This window comes from Ptychodera flava, chromosome 8, assembly GCF_041260155.1.
Source record: "Ptychodera flava strain L36383 chromosome 8, AS_Pfla_20210202, whole genome shotgun sequence".
Lineage (NCBI taxonomy): Eukaryota > Metazoa > Hemichordata > Enteropneusta > Ptychoderidae > Ptychodera > Ptychodera flava.
The window spans coordinates 25,306,422-25,329,716 of record NC_091935.1 but is presented as its reverse complement, the minus strand read 5'-3'; the positions used below and the strand labels follow the sequence as shown (position 1 = coordinate 25,329,716).

The window sequence follows — 23,295 nt, the reverse complement described above, 5'->3', positions numbered from 1 at the left end:
AAATATTGGGTAATTTGTTTCTCTACTATCAAATTTGGCACGGTGACCCCTGATTTATATTCTTGAGTTCGAATGTGAATGGTTCAATGTTTCTGTACACAAAGTGTGAGCAAAAGTTTCACATGTTCAATTTCGAGGTGTGTTCTACCTTAATATTACAAAATTGAGGTTTTCTATCATATATAAAAATGCGGTTGACTTGCAGCGATTTCGAAGCTGTTATCCATTGGTTGGCAGAATCGTACCGTTATAATGAAATAATACAAATAAACTCCCTAAGTTGTCTGTGAATAGTGACAATCGACCAATCAGATATAACCTTGCAAACACGCTGCGAGTCAGCCGCAAAAATGCACATAGCCACCCAGATAGTAGCTGATTTCAATATTTGATACTGTAGAACCAGATAATTGTATTACTCTTTTATCTGTTAGTAACAGATGTGACTATACTTTGTATAATTCATCAAAACACCTGAAAAATGTAAGCATTCTAATGTATGTATCACCTGTATCTACCACTGTAATGTATACATAGCAGCATTTTTTCCCAAGCTGAAATTTATGTTCAAACATGGTTTACAAACAGCTCACAAAAACATGACTTTCCAAGTAACTCGCGCTGCAGAATTCAACTCATACAGCATAAATATGAAACATCAAAAATACTGCCAAGTTTGAAAACATTCTTCGTAGTATACAGGCAACAATAATAATTCCTTAATTACAAATTTAGTTCATTATCAACTCACCTTACACGACACTGTCATTTTCTTTTCAAAATCATCCCTTGTTGCACCATATTTTTCAACATATGTTTTGTAATCATCCACTGGGAGAAAAAATAGAAATGGTCAAATATTTTACCGGCAAAAGAAAATATGAATGAATAGAAAAGAAAGAATGCTTGAGGAGAATGTCACTTGGGGGCAGACATTCAGATTGTCAAATTTCTACAATACTTTGCTGTATTCTGTTTGTGTGGACTCCTTGTAAATGAAGTTTTTGAATCATCTTTTTTGTGAAAATCGAAAATTTCACTTTTTCCCCACAGAGTTAACATTAACATAGTAACCACATTAAATTTAAAATATTATTAATTTTGGATAATTTGTTACACTTGGTAGCAAATATGTAATGTGACTCCTGACCTTTACATATGATTTTGAAAGACACGGGTCAAAAGTTTCCTCGAGAAAAAGTTTGAGCAATAGTTTAAATCTTTCAGTTTTGATTCTTTGTCTGAATCAACACCGTTCTTTATAGAGATTTATCAATAAATTGACACTGTCTAAAAAAACTTACTGGCTTTCTTGTATTTGACTTCTGCTTTTTCTATATCCTTTTGAGCAGCGTTCTCTTTTTTCAGCCTTTCCAAGTCATAGCACTTGTTGTTGTAGTTCTCCTTGGCCTGAAGGGGATCAACGGCATTGTGAAGTTTGATACAAAGAGAACAAAACGCACAAACACACGAATGAGTTATTTAAGCACTTCACTTAAATATCATATATGATGCACGGCACAGAGCTTGACTTTCAGGTGCTTTGATTGAGGAGAAGGAAGTAGCAAGTTAAGCTGGGGCATAGAGCCAGCTGAATTGTTTGGAGGAACTTCATGACTTCTTGCTCCTGCAAACTTGCTTCCAAAATTTTTGGTCATGTCCTTCGCGCAAGTAATGCACACACTCAAAACTACAACAAGCCTGTACACTGAGAACACTAATTTGTCTCACGTCCAATAATGTAACTTTTCAGAGCTTACCTTTGTGAGGGCATTTGTTATCGTATGTATGGACTGTACAGCGTCAGAAGTTCCTGAAACTTCCTCTTTGACCTGAGAACAAAACAGAAAATTTAATGGGTTACCAGTGAAATGAGAATACTGGGGTCCTATGATGCACCAATGGTTTTCCACTGGTAGCAAACTGGAAGATCAATATTTCCCTTGTTAAAAGTTGTGGGAGCATTCTGACTAAATTTAATGATTTGTCTAGATATATATTTTGTTGTACACATTGATCTGGACTGTGACATCTCAATATCAAGGACATGTCTAACCAAATCTAGAGTACAATATGGTGTTTGACACTGTACATGAGTAATAAACAGATCAAAAGTTGTAAACGATGGCAGGAAACTATGGTTACTGTCATGTGGTTGTACATGTAAGGCAGCAATCAATTGGTATTCATTCATCCGATACAGTTCTCGTTCTTTATTACTACAAAGTTGCTAATAAAATGCCAACACAATCTACTGGTAGATAATTTTCAATCATTCCTTTGTCATGATAACATGAAATGTCCATGTTTCAACTTTGTGTCCAGTGTACATTCAAAAGGGGACATAGATTCATCATAGCTTGGGCTAAAAGTACATTCAGATTTAATTTTACAATTCAAACAGCATTAACCTCTCCACCCCCAAATCCCAGTAAACTGGTCCACACATAAAGTTGATAACAATTTGTTTGGGTGAAACCATAATGGTGAAAGGGTTGAATGGTACCATGTCTAATACCGGTAGTACCGTTTGTAAAAAATATTTGATCTGTTTCTCAATCACTGAAGACTTACAGATTTCTGTTTTTTGTGCTGCTCTTCTGTGTATTTCTGTAATTCTTTGGCTATTTCCTGCAGTTTGTGTACAATTTGTAAGTGTAGGCTGGCTAGTTTTTCTGTAGTGCTCTTGATGATCTGCCAGTACGGAGCAAATGTTCTGTAAATGTAGAAAATACAAAAAGGAAAATGAGTAACAGTGAAGTCATATGAATAGCACTGTTTTTCAGTTAATTCATACATTCAAACCACAATATTTTTTTGAAAATATAATCTTATTTGTATATATAAGAATTTCTAAATCTAAAAGTGCACAGGAATAACATTTTGTGTATACCTTTTTAGTAATGTAATTGTGTCAGGTAGAGAACTGTTCAGGGGTGGTGAGTGTGTTGCAATTACTAAGTTCTATGTCCATTGTATCTGGTACATGTGAATTCCCTTAAAAGGTACTGTCCAGAAACATTGTTTTAGGAGACCAAAACCGTTGGTGCTTCCAACTCAATTACCATAAAGCCACTATAGGCATACGGATTGCCCATAGAAACTTGTGAAAAGGCTTGTATAGTGGTAAATATGTACATGTAGTTTGCACCACAGTCCCTCCACACACGTATAGGGAATATGTTTGTACAAAAGAAAACCCAGATGCACCTACTGTATGCAGATTTCAGGCCAAAACTCTGTGCAGATGTAGAAATACAAGTATATTGTATTGTCTGTTGAATACTGTACTCTACATGTTTTGGGTGATAATACACAGGGTCTTTATATGTACATTGTATGTACACTGGCAGACATATCCCCCCCCCCCCCCCCCCCCCCAAGCTAAAAGTATTTTTTTCACAAGTCAATTTTGAAATTAGAATGAGTAAGCAGAGATGTCCCTGTACAGCAGTACTGATATCCTGACACTCATTTCTGCATTAAAATTGTCTGCCCTCTGAACGTCAAGGCTAGATACCATCATTATGGATGACGACACTGCAAACTCTACCGGTATGCAAAGGATAGCAACACCGGAATATATGGAACAACAACCTGTATATTCATAACTAGGTAATGTACATGTATGCTTCATTAACTTTCATCTCACATTACAGTATACATGTAGAGTACATAAAAGTCACAGTCTTTGAAATGGATTCGGCTAGGCAAAAACAAAAATGTGACCAACTGTTTGATTTTCATAAAGATTTTTATGACATTGTACACTTGCCACACACTGCATAACCTAACAGACAATATTGTACACCTTAGTTGTCGGCTATCTTACCGCCATATTTTCCCAGAAACACTATTCAATCTGAGAACAGATGACTGAGCCAGGTGTAAGACTATTCACAGTTAAATGACAGGTAGAAATTATAACTCATAGTCACTTTCTGAATAAATCATAATGAGAGTATTAAAAGAGTGTTAGAAAATAGCTCCCTTCAGTAATAACAGCGGTGTGAATCTCTCGTCAATATTTGTAAATGGAATGAATAAATCAGTACAAAGACAGATTTTCTTGCACACTTGCAGGAAACACAGTAGGCCATGGTCTGTGCAGCTTTGCAGCACGGCGGAAAAAGGCTGGATACATTATTTTTTTAAACCCGTTTTAGAAACTTATTTGACATATATATATATATATATATATAATATATATATATATATATATATATATATATATATATATATATATATATATATATATATATATATATATATATATATATATATATATATATATATATATATATTAGTACATCAAATAAGCTTTGAAAATACATCAAATACTGTGAGCGATAAGAACAATTAACAAATAAACAAAATAGATAAATAATAAGTCAAGCTATAAGAGCACACTTCCATTATTAGAAGTCACATATCATCCTGCTTTAATTTACATCTGACAGTACATGAATCCGGGATCTTTCCTGTATTTTATTGGCTGGTTCATATACATATGTACGTGTGTTTGAGAATATACGAGTAACAGCATTTGTTACCGAGTGACTGACTTCAAAAACATGTGAAAATGAAACCAAAGTGAGTAGTGCATAAGATGGAGGAATCACAGATCTATTTCTTTTCAGCATAGCTTGGAATGTTACAAGAAATCTCGAATCAGATATTACAGCCTCTGGGTCTTGAACAGAGACAAGATCTAACGTGCATTAAACTTTCAACAACATACTGTAAATTCAATTCTAGTGCACAACTTGTCAAAGCAGATGTTCCTTCTCAACGGAAGGACTGACTGACTGACGACAGACAGGTACATCAAGTACAATACTTCAGTGATGGTGGCATTTTTACCTGCCTGTGGGCCTTTACAGGTGTGCCATTGAACAAAATGACGACTGCATTAACAGCCTACTTGCCCTTTTCATGATATCATTTACTGATACTGAATGCCAGAAATGACCACTTTTGACATTATATTCCCCCGAATCTTATCTTTTAAATAGCAACATAGTTAAAATGTTTTCTTTTATATATTTGCATTTTGATATTATCAACGTCATTTGACATATCAGTTTGGTACAACACATTTTGAATGAATACATAGTATCTTAAAATAAATCTTCATGCCAAGTGGCTGTTATTTAATAATGCATTGAACATAAACATATAATGCATTTTGCCTACAGGTTGGGTGACCTTTAACCTTAGCTTTTGTTGTATTTCTTATGACAAAACCTCTCACAAGCTAGGTTGGTCAGTTTAAGGAAATAAAGAGCGAGAAAACAGGAAATTATTTTAACAGCTGAATTTTATAATAAATCTTACTTTCAGCCTTGTAATGCAGAGAAAATTCAAGACACCAGGTTGTCTACGTTCGAAAGTATTAACATTATGAAAGATTAATAGTTCTCAATTTGGTTATGTAGGATGCTGATTTTCTCTTTGAAGCCTACAAATAAGGTTGACAAGATCGCAAGAAGCAAAGCAAAATGATGTACATGTATGACCCATAAATTTCCATGGACACTGTATATATGCAGGTCACATTTTATTATATATGGTAGCCTACGACCCGCACTGTGCTACCAATGTCATCATTTGCTTCACCAAGTATCGAACATTACTACATACAGTGTACTACTAGTACATGTACATGTACGCTGCGTCTTTGTTATTTATCAGAAACAACTATCACGATCGCACCAACATACTGATAGCTACGTGTACACGAAGGTGTTGACTGAGAACAGTGTTAATCCTTGATGAAAATTAGGTTTCTGTACAAGGCAACAAAATTCAATGAAATTTACACTGTGATCAAAACTTCACGATTCATCAAAGTGGTGTATGCATATATTTCTACTTGATAATATCTGCAAGCGCATCATTTAACATGGATGACAACAGTGACTGGTGACATGATGATAGAAAGTATGACATTGAAAAATCTACAGTGTAAAAGTAACTGTCCGTTGATTCAATCCCTGGGACTGAAATTTGTCCCTTTGAAAGTAAACTCTTGAAGTTTTTTCCCATAAGCTACTTACATGCATGTCAGGCATCAAAAGACTTCAACATTAAATTTCCCTACTGAATCAGAAAGGCATGCTCTGGAATTCTGGAAATTCCAGCCTACAGCCATGTACTGTATATTTACATTATATAAACGATACATGTACCTGTTGCAGCGCTTTGTTTAGGAAATAACATGTATCCCAGGTATGTCTGTGTTTGTATATCTAAACTATCCACCCATGACAAGTTCAGGGAAGAGAACACATATATTTACATCCAGTCCAATGGACGTGTACAGTGAAAGCATCGGCTTGTAGTGCAGTTATGTGAGGTTTGTATTTCCAAGCCAGTGAGCAATGCAAGGCATAATACTGAATATATTTTTTAACCACTCCCGCCAGTGAAAACATGTGACTGTCAAACCGCGCTATGACTAATACCGTACTCGTCCGAGTGTAAGCCCCTGGTTCGGCAACACTAAACAGCCGTAAAACTAGGGGAGGGGCTTATACTCGAGCAACTGTTATCTGTCATGGACGCTTAATTTATGCTACTTTTATGCACAATTTTTTTCAACGCCACTCGATCTTTCTATCGCTTTCAAAATCGACTTACACATCCAAAGAAATTGATTGTACAATCTCTGAATACAGAAGTGACATTTTGGCGAAATTCAGCGTCGAAAAAAAAAAACCCAAACTTGAAACAAAGACATCATGTATGCTGCTGATCAACAGTAATGTGAACAGGCATGCATTGCCTACACGGAAAGGCAACTCAATATTCCAGTATCAAACTGTCTACATCTTGTGAAAACAACAACATAGCAGTGAAAACTGTAATAGTCACCAGGAAAAGTCTTCACAAATGAAAGGATAATTGCTTCAAACAAAAGAAACTGCATGTTTTGAGCATGAAAACATCGTGGCCGTGAATGAAAATAAACAATGGAGGACGTAAGTGAGACTATTCTATTTAGGCGACGGGGGTGAGCAGGGTCAAAGAATCAAGATAGTACTGGGAAAACGTGTCATTTTCCTTACAATGCTGTCAAGGGAACTCCAGTTTCCCATTGTTTTAACATCTCTTAATAGTTTCTTTATTATATGAAAGTAATTTTACCAAGTTAAATGACCAAATATACTCTCCTAACTGTTCTGCATTTGAGTTACACTAGGGTAGGGGCTTATACACGGATGTAATGCATTTTCTAAAATCCTCTGAAATCAGTAGGGGGGCTTATACACGAGCAGGGGCTTATACTCGGACGAGTACTATACTAGGATCGGCCATATGATTTCGGTGGTTCAAAATGAAAAATATTTGCAGGGCAAAAAAGTGCTAAAAACATATTTTTGAAGCCTTGTTGCTTTTGCGAAATGTATTCAAATGACTGTCGGACCAAAAGAGTAGAATTCTTGGAAAAAAGTATGTATGCCGTGCAAAATAAAAAGGAAATTTGTCATATCGTAGAACTCGAAAGATCTTTGGGCATTGGCATTCTGATTACCCCTCTCAGGATGCAATGGTAAACCCCTTATGAATTTATTGAAGGCTGAGCAAAAAGTCAAACACAAAGAAAACACAAATTGTATCCATGGAACTTTAACAGGATAAACATGTCACTTTACACAGCATGGGAAGAATAATTCTGCTTCACTGACTTTTATTTTCATTTCGTAGCTGTTCCACGAGTTTTCAACTATTCAGGTAATGGCCGATGCTTCAAAAGACATGTTGGCATCTGTACCAGCAACTTGCATTTTACCATGTGTTTAATGTGACATATATCACTGTATACCATTACCATCAGGCACAATCCTTCCCTGGGGAATATCCGTGTATTCTAATGAACAAACTATGCATCAACTGATAAAAATGGATGGTCATGAGAATTTTAAAGAGTCCTCGTAAGGCGGGTAGAATTCACCACGCAACAAACTCAGCACTATAAATAACCTGAATCCTTCATGAATTACATTGTTTGTTTCTCCTATGATTTAAAAAAGGCCGCTTTAGTGTACAGTCAGTATACATAACATGGGAAAGTTTACGGAGTAGCTGTACAAAGTTCAGGACAACCACAGACACTATATTGTTAGTCTTCTTCAGGTAATGTGCCTCCAGGACAGGTATTCCGACTCTCAAATTTTTACAATTCCTTTCTGATCTCATTTTAAAGCTCTTGGAATAAGAAAGAATTTTACTGTCTTGGTTTTTTCGAAATTTAAAAATTTCATTTTTCCCCATAGAGTTAACACAGGGATAGCGGCCATTTTGAATTTCAAATATCGGTAAATGTTGGGTACTCTAAAATCCTTAATTTTCATGGGGATTTAATTTCACTATTTTGATTGTTGAGGCATTTCACTAGGATTTACAATAAGTTCACTGTTTTTGCCGGTAAATCAATTGATTCTATTGTTATTTCACATTTTCACAGGGATTTAATTTAGCAGATTTTATGTTTCAATGAAAATAGCGAAATTAAATCCCAGTGAATAATTAACGCTTTTACAGTAATTTGTTTCTCTAGTACAAAGCGTTGAACAGTAACCCCTGATTTTTTTCTTAATTTGGTAAGAGGATGGTTGAAAGTTTCATTGTGGAAAGTTTGAGCAAAAGTTGAAGTGTTTCACTTTCGAGGCGCATATGGCTTACACACAATTCAGCCATTGCATCCTTCTGAATCTAACTTCTCTCAGTTCATCTCATTTACCTCTTCATCTAGGTAAATCAAATTTGCACTGATGGTGTGTTCTTTCCACACCTCTCCCTGATTCAATCAACTCTCCGTGTCCTGCCACAACTTTATAGATCTTTCAGAGTTCATATTGAAGATGCAAATTTTGGCTTGTCTGCAAGTTTACTGTTAAGAAATTCATCAATGCTACAATTTAGCAGGTATGGAAGAGAAATCTGGCTCTGCAGGCAGACAATTTGATTTTACGAATTTTCAAAGAAATTTTTTTCACACACATCATTTAGCCATCAAAATATAAATATATAGATGGCAAACATACATGCAATTGAAGTCTACACAATTTCAATATATTCTTTTGAGAAAAACAAACATCTGACAATCGGATCTAAGGCAAATATTTTTTTTCCAGATCATCAGCTGGTTAGAGTCATCATGGGCATCCACTCATGTCCCTTATAGTTTCCCTAGGGTATCCATGCAATTAAATCGTGTGAGCATATCATGTTAGCTTCAGGGACACAAAAAATGCCACTGTACTTCCGTAATTGCTCATCCATGTTTGCGAAGTGAAGACAACAGGATGCATACCCACAGTGATGTACAGTCTTTGATGTGAATAGAAAATGTCTGCACATGCTGTTTTCGATGTCGAGAACGCTTGGCCTAGATACAGGGCAAAAACAGGTTGTAACAGTATCCCTGAAGTAGATTGCCATTAATTCTTTTCAGGACAAAATCTGGGATTTTTTTCTCCCTTAAGACAGGCTCAGTTGGTGCAGAATGAATTGAATCTACAGAAAAACCTGTTGCTAATCAACCGGGAAACCACTGATTGTACTTGCAATATTGATAGGAGGGAATTAGACTCTGATGCGTGTTCAGTGAACAGCATAAGGGTCTTATTATAAAATGTAAACCCTGTGCTGGTGTATTTCCGGCAATGTACGTATGTCTCCTGTGCATGTGTTGTATAAATATAATATCTATCTATCTATCATCTATTAGTGTATATATACATGTATATATATATATATATATATATATATATATATATATATATATATATATATATATATATATATATATATATATGAAATTTAGTGATCTATGTGTACATGTGGGTTGATATGAATTACATATATATATTTATACACACACACACACACATCCATAGAAGTCATACTGATCTATATGTACATGTGGGTTGATTTAAATTATTTGTGTACCTTGTAGCACAGTAGTATTATGTATTCAAATGGTGTCTGTTCTCTCTGCCTGATGGACTAATATAACCTCAGCTATATCAATATTCATGGAGCCTGTAAGAGATCCCAATGCTCTCTTGCATGCATGAGTGTATGTACATGTATCATTCATTCTCACTGCTGAGTGCTCACGTTGTTTCTTTCTTTCATGTAGCTTCTTCCACAGGCAATCTCAATTTCCTTTCCCAATAGGACATGTACATGTCAGTGGACATCTACACTGGATAATACTGATTGTTTGGAAAGCATTAGCTGTAGCTTTTTCACATTTTTTTCGATAAAGTGATTTGAGATCAAATGCAACTTATGTAAAGGTGCTTACCGAAATGTAACTGGAGAACTTTTCAAATTTCTGGGATGAACGCACAACTTAGATTTTAACAAGTAAATAATTTTCAAGTTGCAACTCAAGTATGGCGGCTGAAAATAAACGTGTGTGAAGCTCCTGTATTTAATCCACCAAATCCATCACCAGGGATTAATATACATGAAGTGACATTTTCAAAGACTATATGGCTTACTTGTAATAACTGGAATCCAAAACATTTCACTGAAGATTGGATGATTTTTTTCGTTAAGCAAAATGCAAAACAATACGCCTAATAGAGCTTTAACATTAGGAGCTGAAACAATGTACCGGTACTACATGTTTTCATAGACAAACCCCGCAGGTCCATGCATGCAATGGGTCACCACCTGTTTAAGTGGCTAACCACCGTAGAATGTGCTAGTACGTGTACACAATTGTAACCATTGAGAAACACACACGAGTACGGGTCTTTGGGTTGAACAGTTGTATGTGCGCAGCTACAATCAAACACACACAGACAATTGTTCACAGTACAACTTTTTTATCCTCATTTTCTAAATGTAGACTCAAAACGCCCAAGCAATCAATCCAGTTTTAAGTAAACGGTTGTCAAAACGCTAAAAATACCATACAAAGGAACTGGGATGGTTTCAAACAAAGTGCAGTAGGATTGATTGGGCAAGTTGGTTAATCTGGAGTATAACGATGGCAACTGCAAAAAGACATTTTGACAAAATTGCTTGCCTTTCTCACCAATGTTTCTTGATGCAGCTTATGGGCCATTTGCATGATATTGTTTCAGTTTTCATCAAAAACACTCAAAGCAGCACAGTACATGTGCAAATTTTGGGAGTCTTGTTCACCAAATTTCCAAAAGTCTTTGAGAAAACTTTGAAGATAAACGGATGCCTGGCATCTTACTAAGACACTTGTAACATCATTTGGAATCAAAAGCATTACGAATACTATCGTTTTTTACAAACAGCAAGCTTTCTGTAAAATGCTTGACTAGAAGTTTTCATAGTCAACATGGTAGATTACCAAAACTGTTTCACTGGCCATTAAACACTGTCTGTGAGTCTCTTAAACACAATGTTAAGACTTACCTTTTTAATGAGACGCATTTTACTTTGTTATTTTCTTTCAATTTTAACTGGTTTAGTATTTTTTTGTGACCCTTTCGAAATTTTACTGCATATATTGGTCATATGAAGCATCTTTGAACAGTATCATTTTGGATATTGGTGATCCACAAAGTTTCACAACTGCTTTCGCTTTTATGCAACAAAAATTAACAAATACATACAGTAAATCTATCAGGTTTAAAAAGATTCATCAAATTGACAATTCTAAACTTTCAAAGAAAGACACATACTGTAGATTATGCTGTCACGGATTCCTGTGCCCGCGGCCAGAGCAAGCCCATAGAGCAGACCCAAAGGTTCACACATTAATCACATCAGCTGAATTGGACTTTTCACAGAATTAGCAAAACAACAGAGCTGCTGAAGGACGATGCAATTGGCGTGAAATGAAGCAGAAGAAAGAGGAATATGCGATGACACTGCGACTCAATGGCACGGGCAGGAATGGCACTGATCACAAAGAGATACATCCATTGTCAAGTTGTAAATACTCCAAGACAAATTCTGATATTGTGTTAATGAGGTGTCGTCTTGAAAGGCCGGTATTGTATTTGTTGCAAAATGATCCGGACATGGCTGCTTATTAGTTGGGAGTGCTAGTTGGCATTATGCATTCATCTGAAACCCATTTACTGTAATAACAGTGAGTTTAATAAAGGTATACTGTCACCTGTTCCAATTTTGCCACAGTTACCATGGAAAGAGAAAATCTAACCAATCACAGATTTTAAGCGGGTGGCTGCTTTTTAAAAACAGCGCCCTCACATGGGCATTTTGAATACCAAGGAACGCCCCTTGGACCATATATGGGCATATTTAGATTACAGGTGACTGTATACCTTTAAAGGCATTACCTATACCAAGTAAATTTTACCCAGTTCCTACGTCATATTACTGGAGCTTCCCTACAATATATCGATAAAATCACGGTAGGGGAAATAAGAAGTGGTACCATGGTTGCCAAATCATGTACCTACTGTATGTTCCCAAACCGTAGCGAAAACACTTTATATACAAATAATGAAAACCAATATCAAATGCCAAGCATCTATGGGAAGATCATCATCCCTTGAAACCCCAACAAAAATATCGAAAGCTTGTCCATGACTGGATCCTCATACCCTGAACCCTATGAAAACTGTGACAGCTTGTCCATTATTGGATCCTCATACCCTGAACCCTATGAAAACTTTGGAAGCTTGTCCATGATTGGATCCTCATACCCTGAACCCCATGAAAACTTTGAAACCTTGTCCATGATTGGATCCTCATACCCTGAACCCTATGAAAACTTTGAAAGCTTGTTCATGATTGGATCCTCATAGTATACCCTGAACCCCATGAAAACATTGAAAGCTTGGCCATGATTGGTCAGCAGTGATAGCCAATGATGAACCTGTCACACAATAGAGCAGGCACTTTACTGTCTTGATTTGACTGAAGTCAGATAACTGATGCAAAATGCTGTGGCCTTTGTTACTAGAATATATAATCACCCCATTGCACTGAGGATAAAACTCTAACCTTGTGGCCATAAATCATTTATTGTCAACTTAATTAATATACAGTACAGTGATAGACACATGTACAAGTAACACATGACAAACCAACATATTGTATCATAGATGCAGTGATGTACATACATGTAGCTGACAGCTTTCCCCAACATATTTGTGTGGAGGGCAAAGATAGGTCCTTCCTCTCTGAACGTATGCAGCGTGAGTATGATATTCTGTTCTGGCATGTCAGGATATCATTACCAAGATGCGTTTTCTTATATAAGTAAGCCAGAAAAAGCTGTGGGTTTCATGACTGCAGCTGACTGTATCAGTGATCCATCAAATGAAGTTATTTCTCTCTATACCGTCATGGGTGTACGTTTTCATGTATATCAACACACACAGAACTGCCAACGACACCACACTTCATTCTCATAATTTTCAAGCTTGTTCCTCATTTGTGTCTATTTATATAAATTGGGGAGGGGGAGAGCAGAACATCAGGGTTGGAGGCCATTTCGAGATAGACATTACACATTTCTTCATATCTGAAACAGTATACAGTACATGTACGATGTACGTGTACTTCTATCATCAATCATAACTTTCTGTCTTATTTTATCACTTGTTGACATTATCATTATTCATCACCATGTCATACACTTTATCATTTATCATTGTGTTTAGTGGTTATTATATCCGGTGTGACAGACTGCCAAGACGGCAACAACTCTTTATAAGGTACTTTTAAACTATAGGACAAAATGTCATTATCTGCCGCGTGAAATAATATACCACATTGTTGTGAGATGCTCAAATACAATTTTTGACGATGACGCATGGTGTGAGGTTCAACAAGTTGTCCAACACACATGTTCTAACAACATACGTAAACTTTTAAGTGCAACATTTTGCTCATATTACTGTAGTATGATCCTAACTTTGCTCTGGATATTCCGATAATAAACAGACCAACGAATTATGTTGAATGATGACAGAAAAAGTCCTATTGAAATACTGAACACAGTTTGATTAGTATAACCGTGTATTAATTCACCGTGAAGTTCAAATGTATCCACTTATTTAATTTCAGGGTATTCAATGCAGCTATCGTTGTTATTATCCGTTGAGGATTTGGATGGATTTTTAGGTGTGTCATATGCTGAAATAGGTGTGCCATACATGTAGGCTGAACGGGGGTCATCAGGAACTGACAAGGAAAAAAAACAGCCTAAAATTAAAGTGTGACGCCTACTTTATGTGTTTACATGTGCTGGTAGATGTGTTTGAACAGTTGAAAGGGGGGGACAGCAACAGTCATGAGAACTGCATGGAGCACTAGGAATTTGCAATGAAATTGCAAACAACACAATGTGTACATGTCAAGTCAGTCTAAAACACAAGTGAGTCGGCGTGTACTAAACATGTATGTGATCCACTGGTGACACCAGGATGCAAAATTACCTCCAATAAAGCTACAGATTAATGATATCACCAGCTAGCCCTTAACCCTTTCACCACCATGGTTTGTCCCAAATCCATTGTTTTCTATGGTAAAGTTGGACCTGTATATTGGGTACTGGGGGTGAAAGGGTTAAAACCCAGCAAATATTGGCAAAACCATACTGTTTCCTGTTTCAGGTTTTATCTTATACAAAGAGAAAGGGGTAACAGTAAACACAGAATCACCAGTTTTATGTATTTTTGTAAACAGAACCTCAAGTTTTTTTCTTGTCTTCTTCAAACTTGTATAGCCTTTTAAATTTGATTTGCTCTCCGTTTTTTTTTTTCAAGTGAGCAGCATCGTAAATCAGCAGTTATAGTCCTTGAGGAAAATTGAAATCTCCATAGCAACAGGCGATGAGACCGTTTGTTTAAAGTACCGGTAATAATGTAGTTCCTGTATTGAGCAACTAGAAATCCTTGAAATGTTGTAAAGTGAACGTAGGTTCTATACTCAAGTATAGGAATATGTATTTACATTAAAACTGTATGTGAAATGTGCACAACACCACGACCCCAATATGCAGAGGTCATACAGTATTCACGTATATTTCCTGGAGAATGATTACCGTTATTTCAAAAAAGTGAAAATATTATGAAATTCGACTCACCCAAGAAGAGAATAGTTACTGACTGTTTTTGCCAATTTGGTCATATTCTTCGAGTAATTCTCCTCCACATTGGCCCTGTTTGGTGAAAAAGATATGACATAAAGAATGGCAGAGGAGTTAATGAAGGCTTGATTTATTCATGAGAGTAATTACAGTCTGGTTTACTGGAGTGATCTTGCAAACTGACTCGATCCACAGATCAAGATGGTGAAAATCTTTACTGTAGAAGTGAAGAGTTTGAGTAACAGGGAAACCACGTCAAGAATTATGGTCAATTTTGAGAGAGCAAAATTTTTTTTGAGTACTACATGTATAGGGTATGGTGTAAATTTGACATGGTCAAATCTTTCAAAACTAAGATGTAGTCTTGACTTTAACAAACTATTCCAAGTGCAAACATTTTTGGTGTGAAGCAATACCTAAAATACTTGAAACAGTTCATTTGTCATCCAAAAGTTTAAATAAAAGTCAGGTACATATACACTTGTATGTCATGTTTATAGACCTATGTTTGACACAGGACAGTAAATGACAATTATTACAAGTGCATATATATTGTTAATACAAGGTTTGACTTGTAAAACCACATTATACCACAAAATCAAGCAATGAAATACAAAGGACCTGGATAAAAATTTTCACTGTGTGTATATCTATTGCAGGGTGACCTTGCTAGCTACACCTGCCTGAAATGAACATCGTAAAAGTGAAATGAATTTAGTGCCAGAAGCAAAAAAGTTACCATCTTGAAAACCAGTAGACCCACAACATTTTCGTAAATTGCTACAGCCTGCAGTATCTTGATTCTGATATTCAGGTGCAGTTTATCAATTACCTGACTGCCCTGGGCCATTTCCTATCTAATGAGTTTGTTTGTCGCAGACAACTTCGAAGTACATTTTATGGTGATTGGATTCACATACATGTAAGAGCATCAACATCAATATCTGGGTATTAAAGCTTTATTTTACCAATCAAGAGTATTGATCAAAACAAATACACATTTATTTTAAATTATATTTTCATCTTCCTAACAGTGGTTATCTTTGATCCACACAAAAACTAATACTACATACTCCACAGTATGTGTACAGGTTACTGTAACAGTGGCATTGAACTGAAAGCCACAGGCAAAATATCCAAGCCGGAGATTAAAATGCTGTAGAATAACGAAGAAACAAATTGTGAAATGAGGATAATTCGTCACCAATCAAACCACACTGCCAGCAATCAAAGGCTACCACAGAAAACACTGTTCATATGCGGGTCTTGTGAAAGAGTATTGAGCTGAGAATTTCCTGTATTACACTTCTGTCAGACTCTTTGTACAACACTGTCTGTGAACGGATACAAGATAAACTCACGTAAACTATCAATTTACCTAGTTCCATCTATTTGAAATTATTTTTGACAACTGAAATATGTATGTGGCTATGAAAATCATGGGCAGAGCACCTCTGTCAGTTATCACAAATTATCTGATAACTTGATGGAAAAGGGTTAGATAAAACACTTCTATAAATTAGTACACTTTTTGTATCAACAGCTGGGTGAACGAGACCGTTCCTAATAATGCAACAACTTTGTGCTGACATTTGTACCTCACTGTATACACAGGGCTATTAAAGGAAGTGTTTTCTTACCTTTCTCTGATAAAGTCAGCAAGCTCTTTGCTGGTAACCTGGCCATGTTTCATGTTATGATACAACACATCAAAGCCCTGACATTTCTCTCCCTGGATAAATGAGTGCATGAAGAAAGACAGAAAAATCAACATTAGTTACGTACACGTGTATTACAGTCACCATTGCATTCCCTATGATCTGGCTATTTCACATACTGTTTCACTGTGTCTGTGATATTGAAAAACGTCTTAAAGTGAAATCACAAAGACACGCACACAATGTCAAAATCACCAAGTACCCTCTACATTCTAGTAAAATCTTTTTCCTGGAGTGAAAAAAAATTCCACAAGAGTTGCCTCAACTGGCATCATTACTAAATGGGCTCTAACACACATCTATCTCTTTCAGTGAGAGATTGATGAGAGTGTAGTATTGTAATGACTCCCTTACAGTGTAGATGCTTTTACCCACGCAGAGAAAGTCGTGACATCTGTGCTGCATAGAGTGAGTAGCAAACGCATGACATCAGGGTTCTCCACAAGGGGATTTTTAGATGAGAGCATCCCCTTGGTTTCATATGTAAACAAAAGACTATATTTTCAAGACAAAATGATATGCAAATTATGCATTGTTATGTAAATCAGCCACCCATCAGTTTTTCCAAGCTGCAAAGAAGACTGGACATATTGCAGATTTACATTTATTTCCTTAAGAGAAATTACATTTACAGATCCACATCTGCATCTGCTATGCAGTATACATGTAATTGTACATGTTACTATGAAATGACATCCTTCTGCCATCATTCAGATGTTTGTAAACTGCATTACAAATACAACTATTGCAATTCATGGTTTAGTCCAGAATAAATATTTTTGTGATATAAAAATTTTACAAATATTTATTGATTTAAAAGCAACATAAGCTTTATCTTTTTATTACATATTGCATATTTACAGCAGAATTAATTTGTTGACAATAGAACATTGCATATTGCATGTACATGTACATGACTAATACTTTGTATGGCTACACACTTGGGTATTGAAACAGACACATTTCAGCAAAATGATGAAAATGTAATCAGAATTTACATATATGCCAGTTTAAGAAGTTTTTACAGTTTGGAAAACAATACACAGAAGTGAAATGTCTCTTTTTCAGTTTACATATTCTTATCATTGATCAACAAACAGACAGATATCACACTTTGTTCCATTTTCGTACAGTTTGCTATTCAACATTGCTTTTGCTAGGGGGTGTTGACATTATTTCAACACTGACAGCAACTCAGATAAACTGATTTCTATCATAAGGCATACCACAGGAACCACTGTGTACAATTGAAAAAAAAAATACTGAACAATCACATTGTTCGGAAGGTCTTTATAATATACTCATTGGAAGGGTCAGTAGCTGTAACTTTTAATGATTTTTTTTTCATATTTTGAATGTTTGCAGCAATTTCTTTTTTAAGTCCCGAAAGCATGTTGAGCTAGCTAAACAGTGTTCAGTTTGTCAACTCATGGATGAAAAAAATAGATTTTTTACATCCATGGTCAACTCAGCCTGTACAATAACATATCATCTACACTGTCATTGTTGCAAAGTTAACTCTCTTCTTAGCGAGAATTCAAATGTAAACAATAACAGTGCATTTTAAATAAATACATGAAATGTTGACAAACTTAAATACAACATGCTGGGGGGAGTAGAATGAGAATTTGCAATTGACATACAAAACAAGGGTAGTCAAAAAATTATAATAAAAGTTACATGTTCAGTTAGTTTGTTACAGTACATGTACTGGCTCTCTAGCGATATAAATTTTAGAATCAAATGATAAACTAACCCATATATACTAGGCCATTTTGTTTTAAATTGATCACTGCTCTTTAAAAGTAAACTCAGCTCTCCTATTTGTGTATCTTGCAGTACAATAACAATGGGAAATAACTGCCTGCCTGCCCAGGGTACATGTAGGTAAGTTTCCCTGTCGGGCAGGTGAAATTTTACAGTTATCTTCCCCATGAAGAGGGTGAAATAATTTCCAATCTTTTGTTTGTTGAGGTCAAAGGTCATGTACATGTATACCAGTATGCAAGGTATACTAGTGAGTACATGTAACTGGGGCTCTGTCAGGCATCTTTTCCAAGTTTCCTGCCAAAAATGTCTGGTATGATATACGGTTGTTATTTACCACAAATTTCCTACAATGATACAAAACCTCGAGTCTCCCCATTGACACAAAACTGTAGAAGGTCAAATGCTGAAAATGACATGATGACATTAAAATGTGTATAGCAGTATTGGCAATAAATAGATACATGCAGGTGTACATCAGCATTAACTTACATGTACTCAATCAATACTACATATCAGTATCTTAACAACATCTATTTAGCAATCATCGTCATTTCCATTAAACGCAAAATTTGGCCTTGTACAATATCAATCCAATAGAATAGCACCTACTAGAGAGCCCCTTGACTATTGTAAAGCTCAATGAAATCTGCTGCAAATCAATCGATTATAACTTGCTTGTCCCACTAATTAAACGCATGGTAGTATTCAAAAGCTGTACAAAGGTATGTTCAACCACATACAGATGTACTACAATAGTAGCACATTACATATTGGTAATGCTGCAATTGTATTACCTTTACCATGTATGAATGTAGCTTTAGCTGAAATATTTGACAGGAGTTTCTCGCTTTGACTCCATGCAGCATCTTCAATATACAATGTAAATCTACCATACATGTAGTTGAGATTGGTAGCTACTGTAGTAGCATAATGATGTGTGATTTGCATATTATTATTCAAAAATTTCATTTTTCTCCTGGCCTATATATTCCCTATACATGCATCTGAATGACTGAAAAACCTGTACGGAATGGAAAACAATGACAGATACACTGCAACACTGCCTAGCCTTGTTGTATAAATCACCCCTAATCTATCCCCAGCTGTTGTGTATTGAGCAACAAAAAAAGTGAACTCTGACATTAAGTAACAACGTTACTCTAAAGTGGTTTATTGAGTAAGTTTGATGTTGGATACATCAATCTACACAGGTTGGCACAGTCACGATAATCAAATTCCACGATACATGTTTATTAATTATCGAAAATGTCTAGAATCTCTATACATCCTTGTAATAATGTACATGTATGTTTTGGTGGTTAAGCTTTTTGCCATAATAACAACACTAATATAGTAATATATAACATACTGTATTACATACGCATGTCAATTTTGTGTGAAATATGTGATGACTGAGCACTTTAACAATCAATTGATTTGGCTTGTCAATGACCTCTAAATTCCTCCCCATAAAATAAAACAATGTTTATCAACTAATGTATGTTGTCTACATATACCTCTGTCAGATTTGTTCAAATTGTGGTGAAATTTTCATATTTGTATTTTCCGGGCAATGTACCAAAGCCTTTCATGAAATCTGATATCCTTTCACAGAATCCTTTCCGGACTTCTCTACAATTTTCCTACGGAGCTCATGGGATATAAATATGTGTATTACAATGAAAATTACAGTAGTGGGTAATTCCATATGCTGAAGACCTAGAGTTTCCATGCAACAAAAAGAAAAATAACATATTTTAGATTGCCAAGCCTACATGTAGTTCAATTCAAATATTGCATTAATTTGCGGCCAGAAGTGCACCAATAGCTGTTTACGACAGAATCATGTAGTGCCATGGTGTCCTGCCAATCAACTTTACATATAATATCCATGCATGTTTGTAGAATTTCAATCCCATACACAGTAGTCCATATGTATGCACTATGTATCTACTTCTCGTGTGTGGGGGAGGCTGGGGAGGACCCTGGGGGCAGGACATACAGTAAAGAGTTGTTGAGTATAACCACACCCTCACTAAAACAGCCTGCTAAGGTAGTATGCACCTCGAAAGTGAAAGACTTAAACTTTTGCGCTAACTTTCCTCAAGGAATCTTTCAATCATTCTCTTTCAAAATCAAAAATACAAATTGGGGGTCACCATGCAAATTTTGGTAATAGAGAAACAAATTACCTAAGATTTACCGATATTAGAAATTCAAAATGGCCGCCATCCCTGTGTTAACTCTATGGAGAAAAATAAAATTTTCGAATTTCGAAAACTAAGCCGGTAAAAAGTTTTCTATCACCAAGAGCTTTAAAATGAACCTCAACATGTGGTATATCAGAAGAGAATCGTAAAGGTTTGAGAGTCCGAATGTCTGTCCCTGAGGTGCGTTCTACCTTAACCGTGTATTACTCTAACAGAAGATACATGTGTTGGGCAGACTTGTGCACAATACCACGAGACACATGCATGTACAGTACAGATACCATATGGTTTCCATACAAACCGAATACTGCATAGCGTAGTTGTGTCGGTAGAAGGCATGCTTTCATTCTGATTGAGTACCTTATACCAATTGTTTTCACCAAAATACAGAGAATATCAAAAATTAAATTCCAAACAAAAGAAATGTTATTGATGCAAAGCAATTTACATGTGACAAATATCCACAATATGAATTTTCATCAGCACACTTGGGAAATTTAATAAGTTTTCATAAATCAAATACGCCAACATGCACTTATCCACCCAGACTTTTGCCTGCACGATTGATAGTAAGTTGATCATATTGAGTATTCCTGACAAAAATTCTTCGCCGAAGACACTCATTGATTTCAACGCATCATGTCTGCCAACTTTGCAGACCTATTAAGATGGACATAAATCAGATAAAGAGATTGGACATTATAGTCGTGTCTGTCCTTGAACTAACAATAGCCTATGTGTGGTGACTCATCCAATGCTAGACTACATGTGTACCTGCCTGGAAATTTCAATGAAGATTATCATCCTATGGAGTCAAAGGTCACTCGAAGCCGGAATTCGGAAACAAAAGCCCACAATGTACAGATCTCGAGGAAAACAGAAGTTAAAATCTTGACTGGTGTGATGTTAACTTCTGTAATCCTATTTTAAAGCAACAGATTCACGCTTTTCAGCTATGGAGGAAGTTATTCTGACATATTCAAGCAGTGTGTTATTTGATACTGTGGTTAAATTGCACTACCAAAATCATATCTTTCAAGATGTCTGGTCATCAGTGCTTTTTGATATCACTACCAGTGATTATTGAAACACTCACGTATTTCTGTGTTTCTGGGCTTTGTCATTGCTTGTGAGTTTTTCTTGTGTCGTTAATGTTTTTTGGGCGGGAGAGGCTGTTGATTTTGGGTAATATTTCCTATTTCAGCTTGCAATGCATACATGTATGAATAAATCAAACTGATGCCAAAGGGGCCGATCTAACATAATGTATCAAATAATAGTATAAGCAAGCAATTAAAATGAAGACCCTTGTTGAGATAATTTTCCTGATGTGTTACGGAGGATTTGCATTTTATTTCCGACTATGCAAAACATAAAGATTCATTGATTATCAAAATGCAAAATTATTCATATTTGTAAAGGAAATTGTACTTCAAACATTTTCAGCACTCATGTATGATACAGATGCACTCAATGTACTTTATCATAGTTTTTGTATGATGGGAGCAGCAAATGTATTTGCTTTCAACTTGACCCTTTGACTATCAGAACCTCATGCAAACAGTATCGGGTACACTTACTCATCTACAATGAGTTGGTGAAACAAATCTTGTAGATTAACATAGGGAATCATTAAAATTTTGGCTTTTTAACCAGATTGGGGAATCTCCCATCCCATTCTACTGTCCTACTAACAAATGAATGCAGCTGTATGAGAAAGAATGTGTGCAGGATCAGCAGACTAGACTGCCTGACTAGTGAACTAGAGTGTAGTGCCAGCAAACTAGCCTGCCAACCAAGCCAAGTAAATTACAGGATTTGCAAACTAGGCTGCAGGACTAGCAAACTCGCCAGCAGGACTAGCAAACTAGACTGCAGGATTGGCAAACTAGCTACAGGAATGGCAAACTAGCTACAGGACTAGCAAACTCGACTGCAGGATTTGCAAACTAGGCTGCAGGACTAGCAAACTCGACAGCAGGATTGGCTAACTAGCTACAGGAATGGCAAACTAGCTACAAGAATAGCAAACTAGACTACAGGACTAGTAAACTAGAGTTCAGGAAAACAAAATAGACTGCATGACAAGCAAACTAAACTGTAAGATTAGCAAACTAGACTGTACGACAAGCCACGACTTGTACGACTGCAGGCTAGACTTCAGGACTAGCAAACCTGATTGCAGGACTAGCAAATTAGAAAACTTAACTGCAGGACTAGCAAACTCAACTGCAAGATTGGCATCCCTTTTTCGTGCTAGACTTGATGGAACATGTGAAGCTGAAAGATTCAGCATAGTACTAAATAACATTTGCATAAACATCAAAGCACCTGTGCGTGTACCTGAATAGATTGTAGCTATTTCATTTCATTCAGAAATTTAATGTGGTTAGTAATATGGGAATTCAACATATACAATGCTAACATTGATTGTCCCAGTTACTCTGACCTGACCAGTGTACATTATGTAATAGCATATCTGATCAATCTGTCCTTTAATATCACATCCATTTTGTTGGCAGCAGCATAA

General features: G+C 36.0%; 1 protein-coding gene across 2 annotated transcripts in view; it reads right to left on the bottom strand.

Moving 5' to 3' along the window:
- LOC139138874 (F-BAR domain only protein 2-like) overlaps positions 1–23,295 on the bottom strand; it is a 59,449-nt gene that overhangs the window by 30,495 nt on the left and 5,659 nt on the right. For both annotated transcript variants that reach the window (XM_070707447.1, XM_070707448.1), the window contains exons 2-7: positions 16,708–16,799; positions 15,065–15,139; positions 2,575–2,716; positions 1,761–1,832; positions 1,305–1,410; positions 752–831 (exon numbers count right to left, since the gene is read on the bottom strand). In XM_070707447.1, coding sequence (XP_070563548.1) covers positions 752–831; positions 1,305–1,410; positions 1,761–1,832; positions 2,575–2,716; positions 15,065–15,139; positions 16,708–16,799 — 567 coding nt within the window. The remainder of the gene's footprint in view (positions 1–751; positions 832–1,304; positions 1,411–1,760; positions 1,833–2,574; positions 2,717–15,064; positions 15,140–16,707; positions 16,800–23,295) is intronic.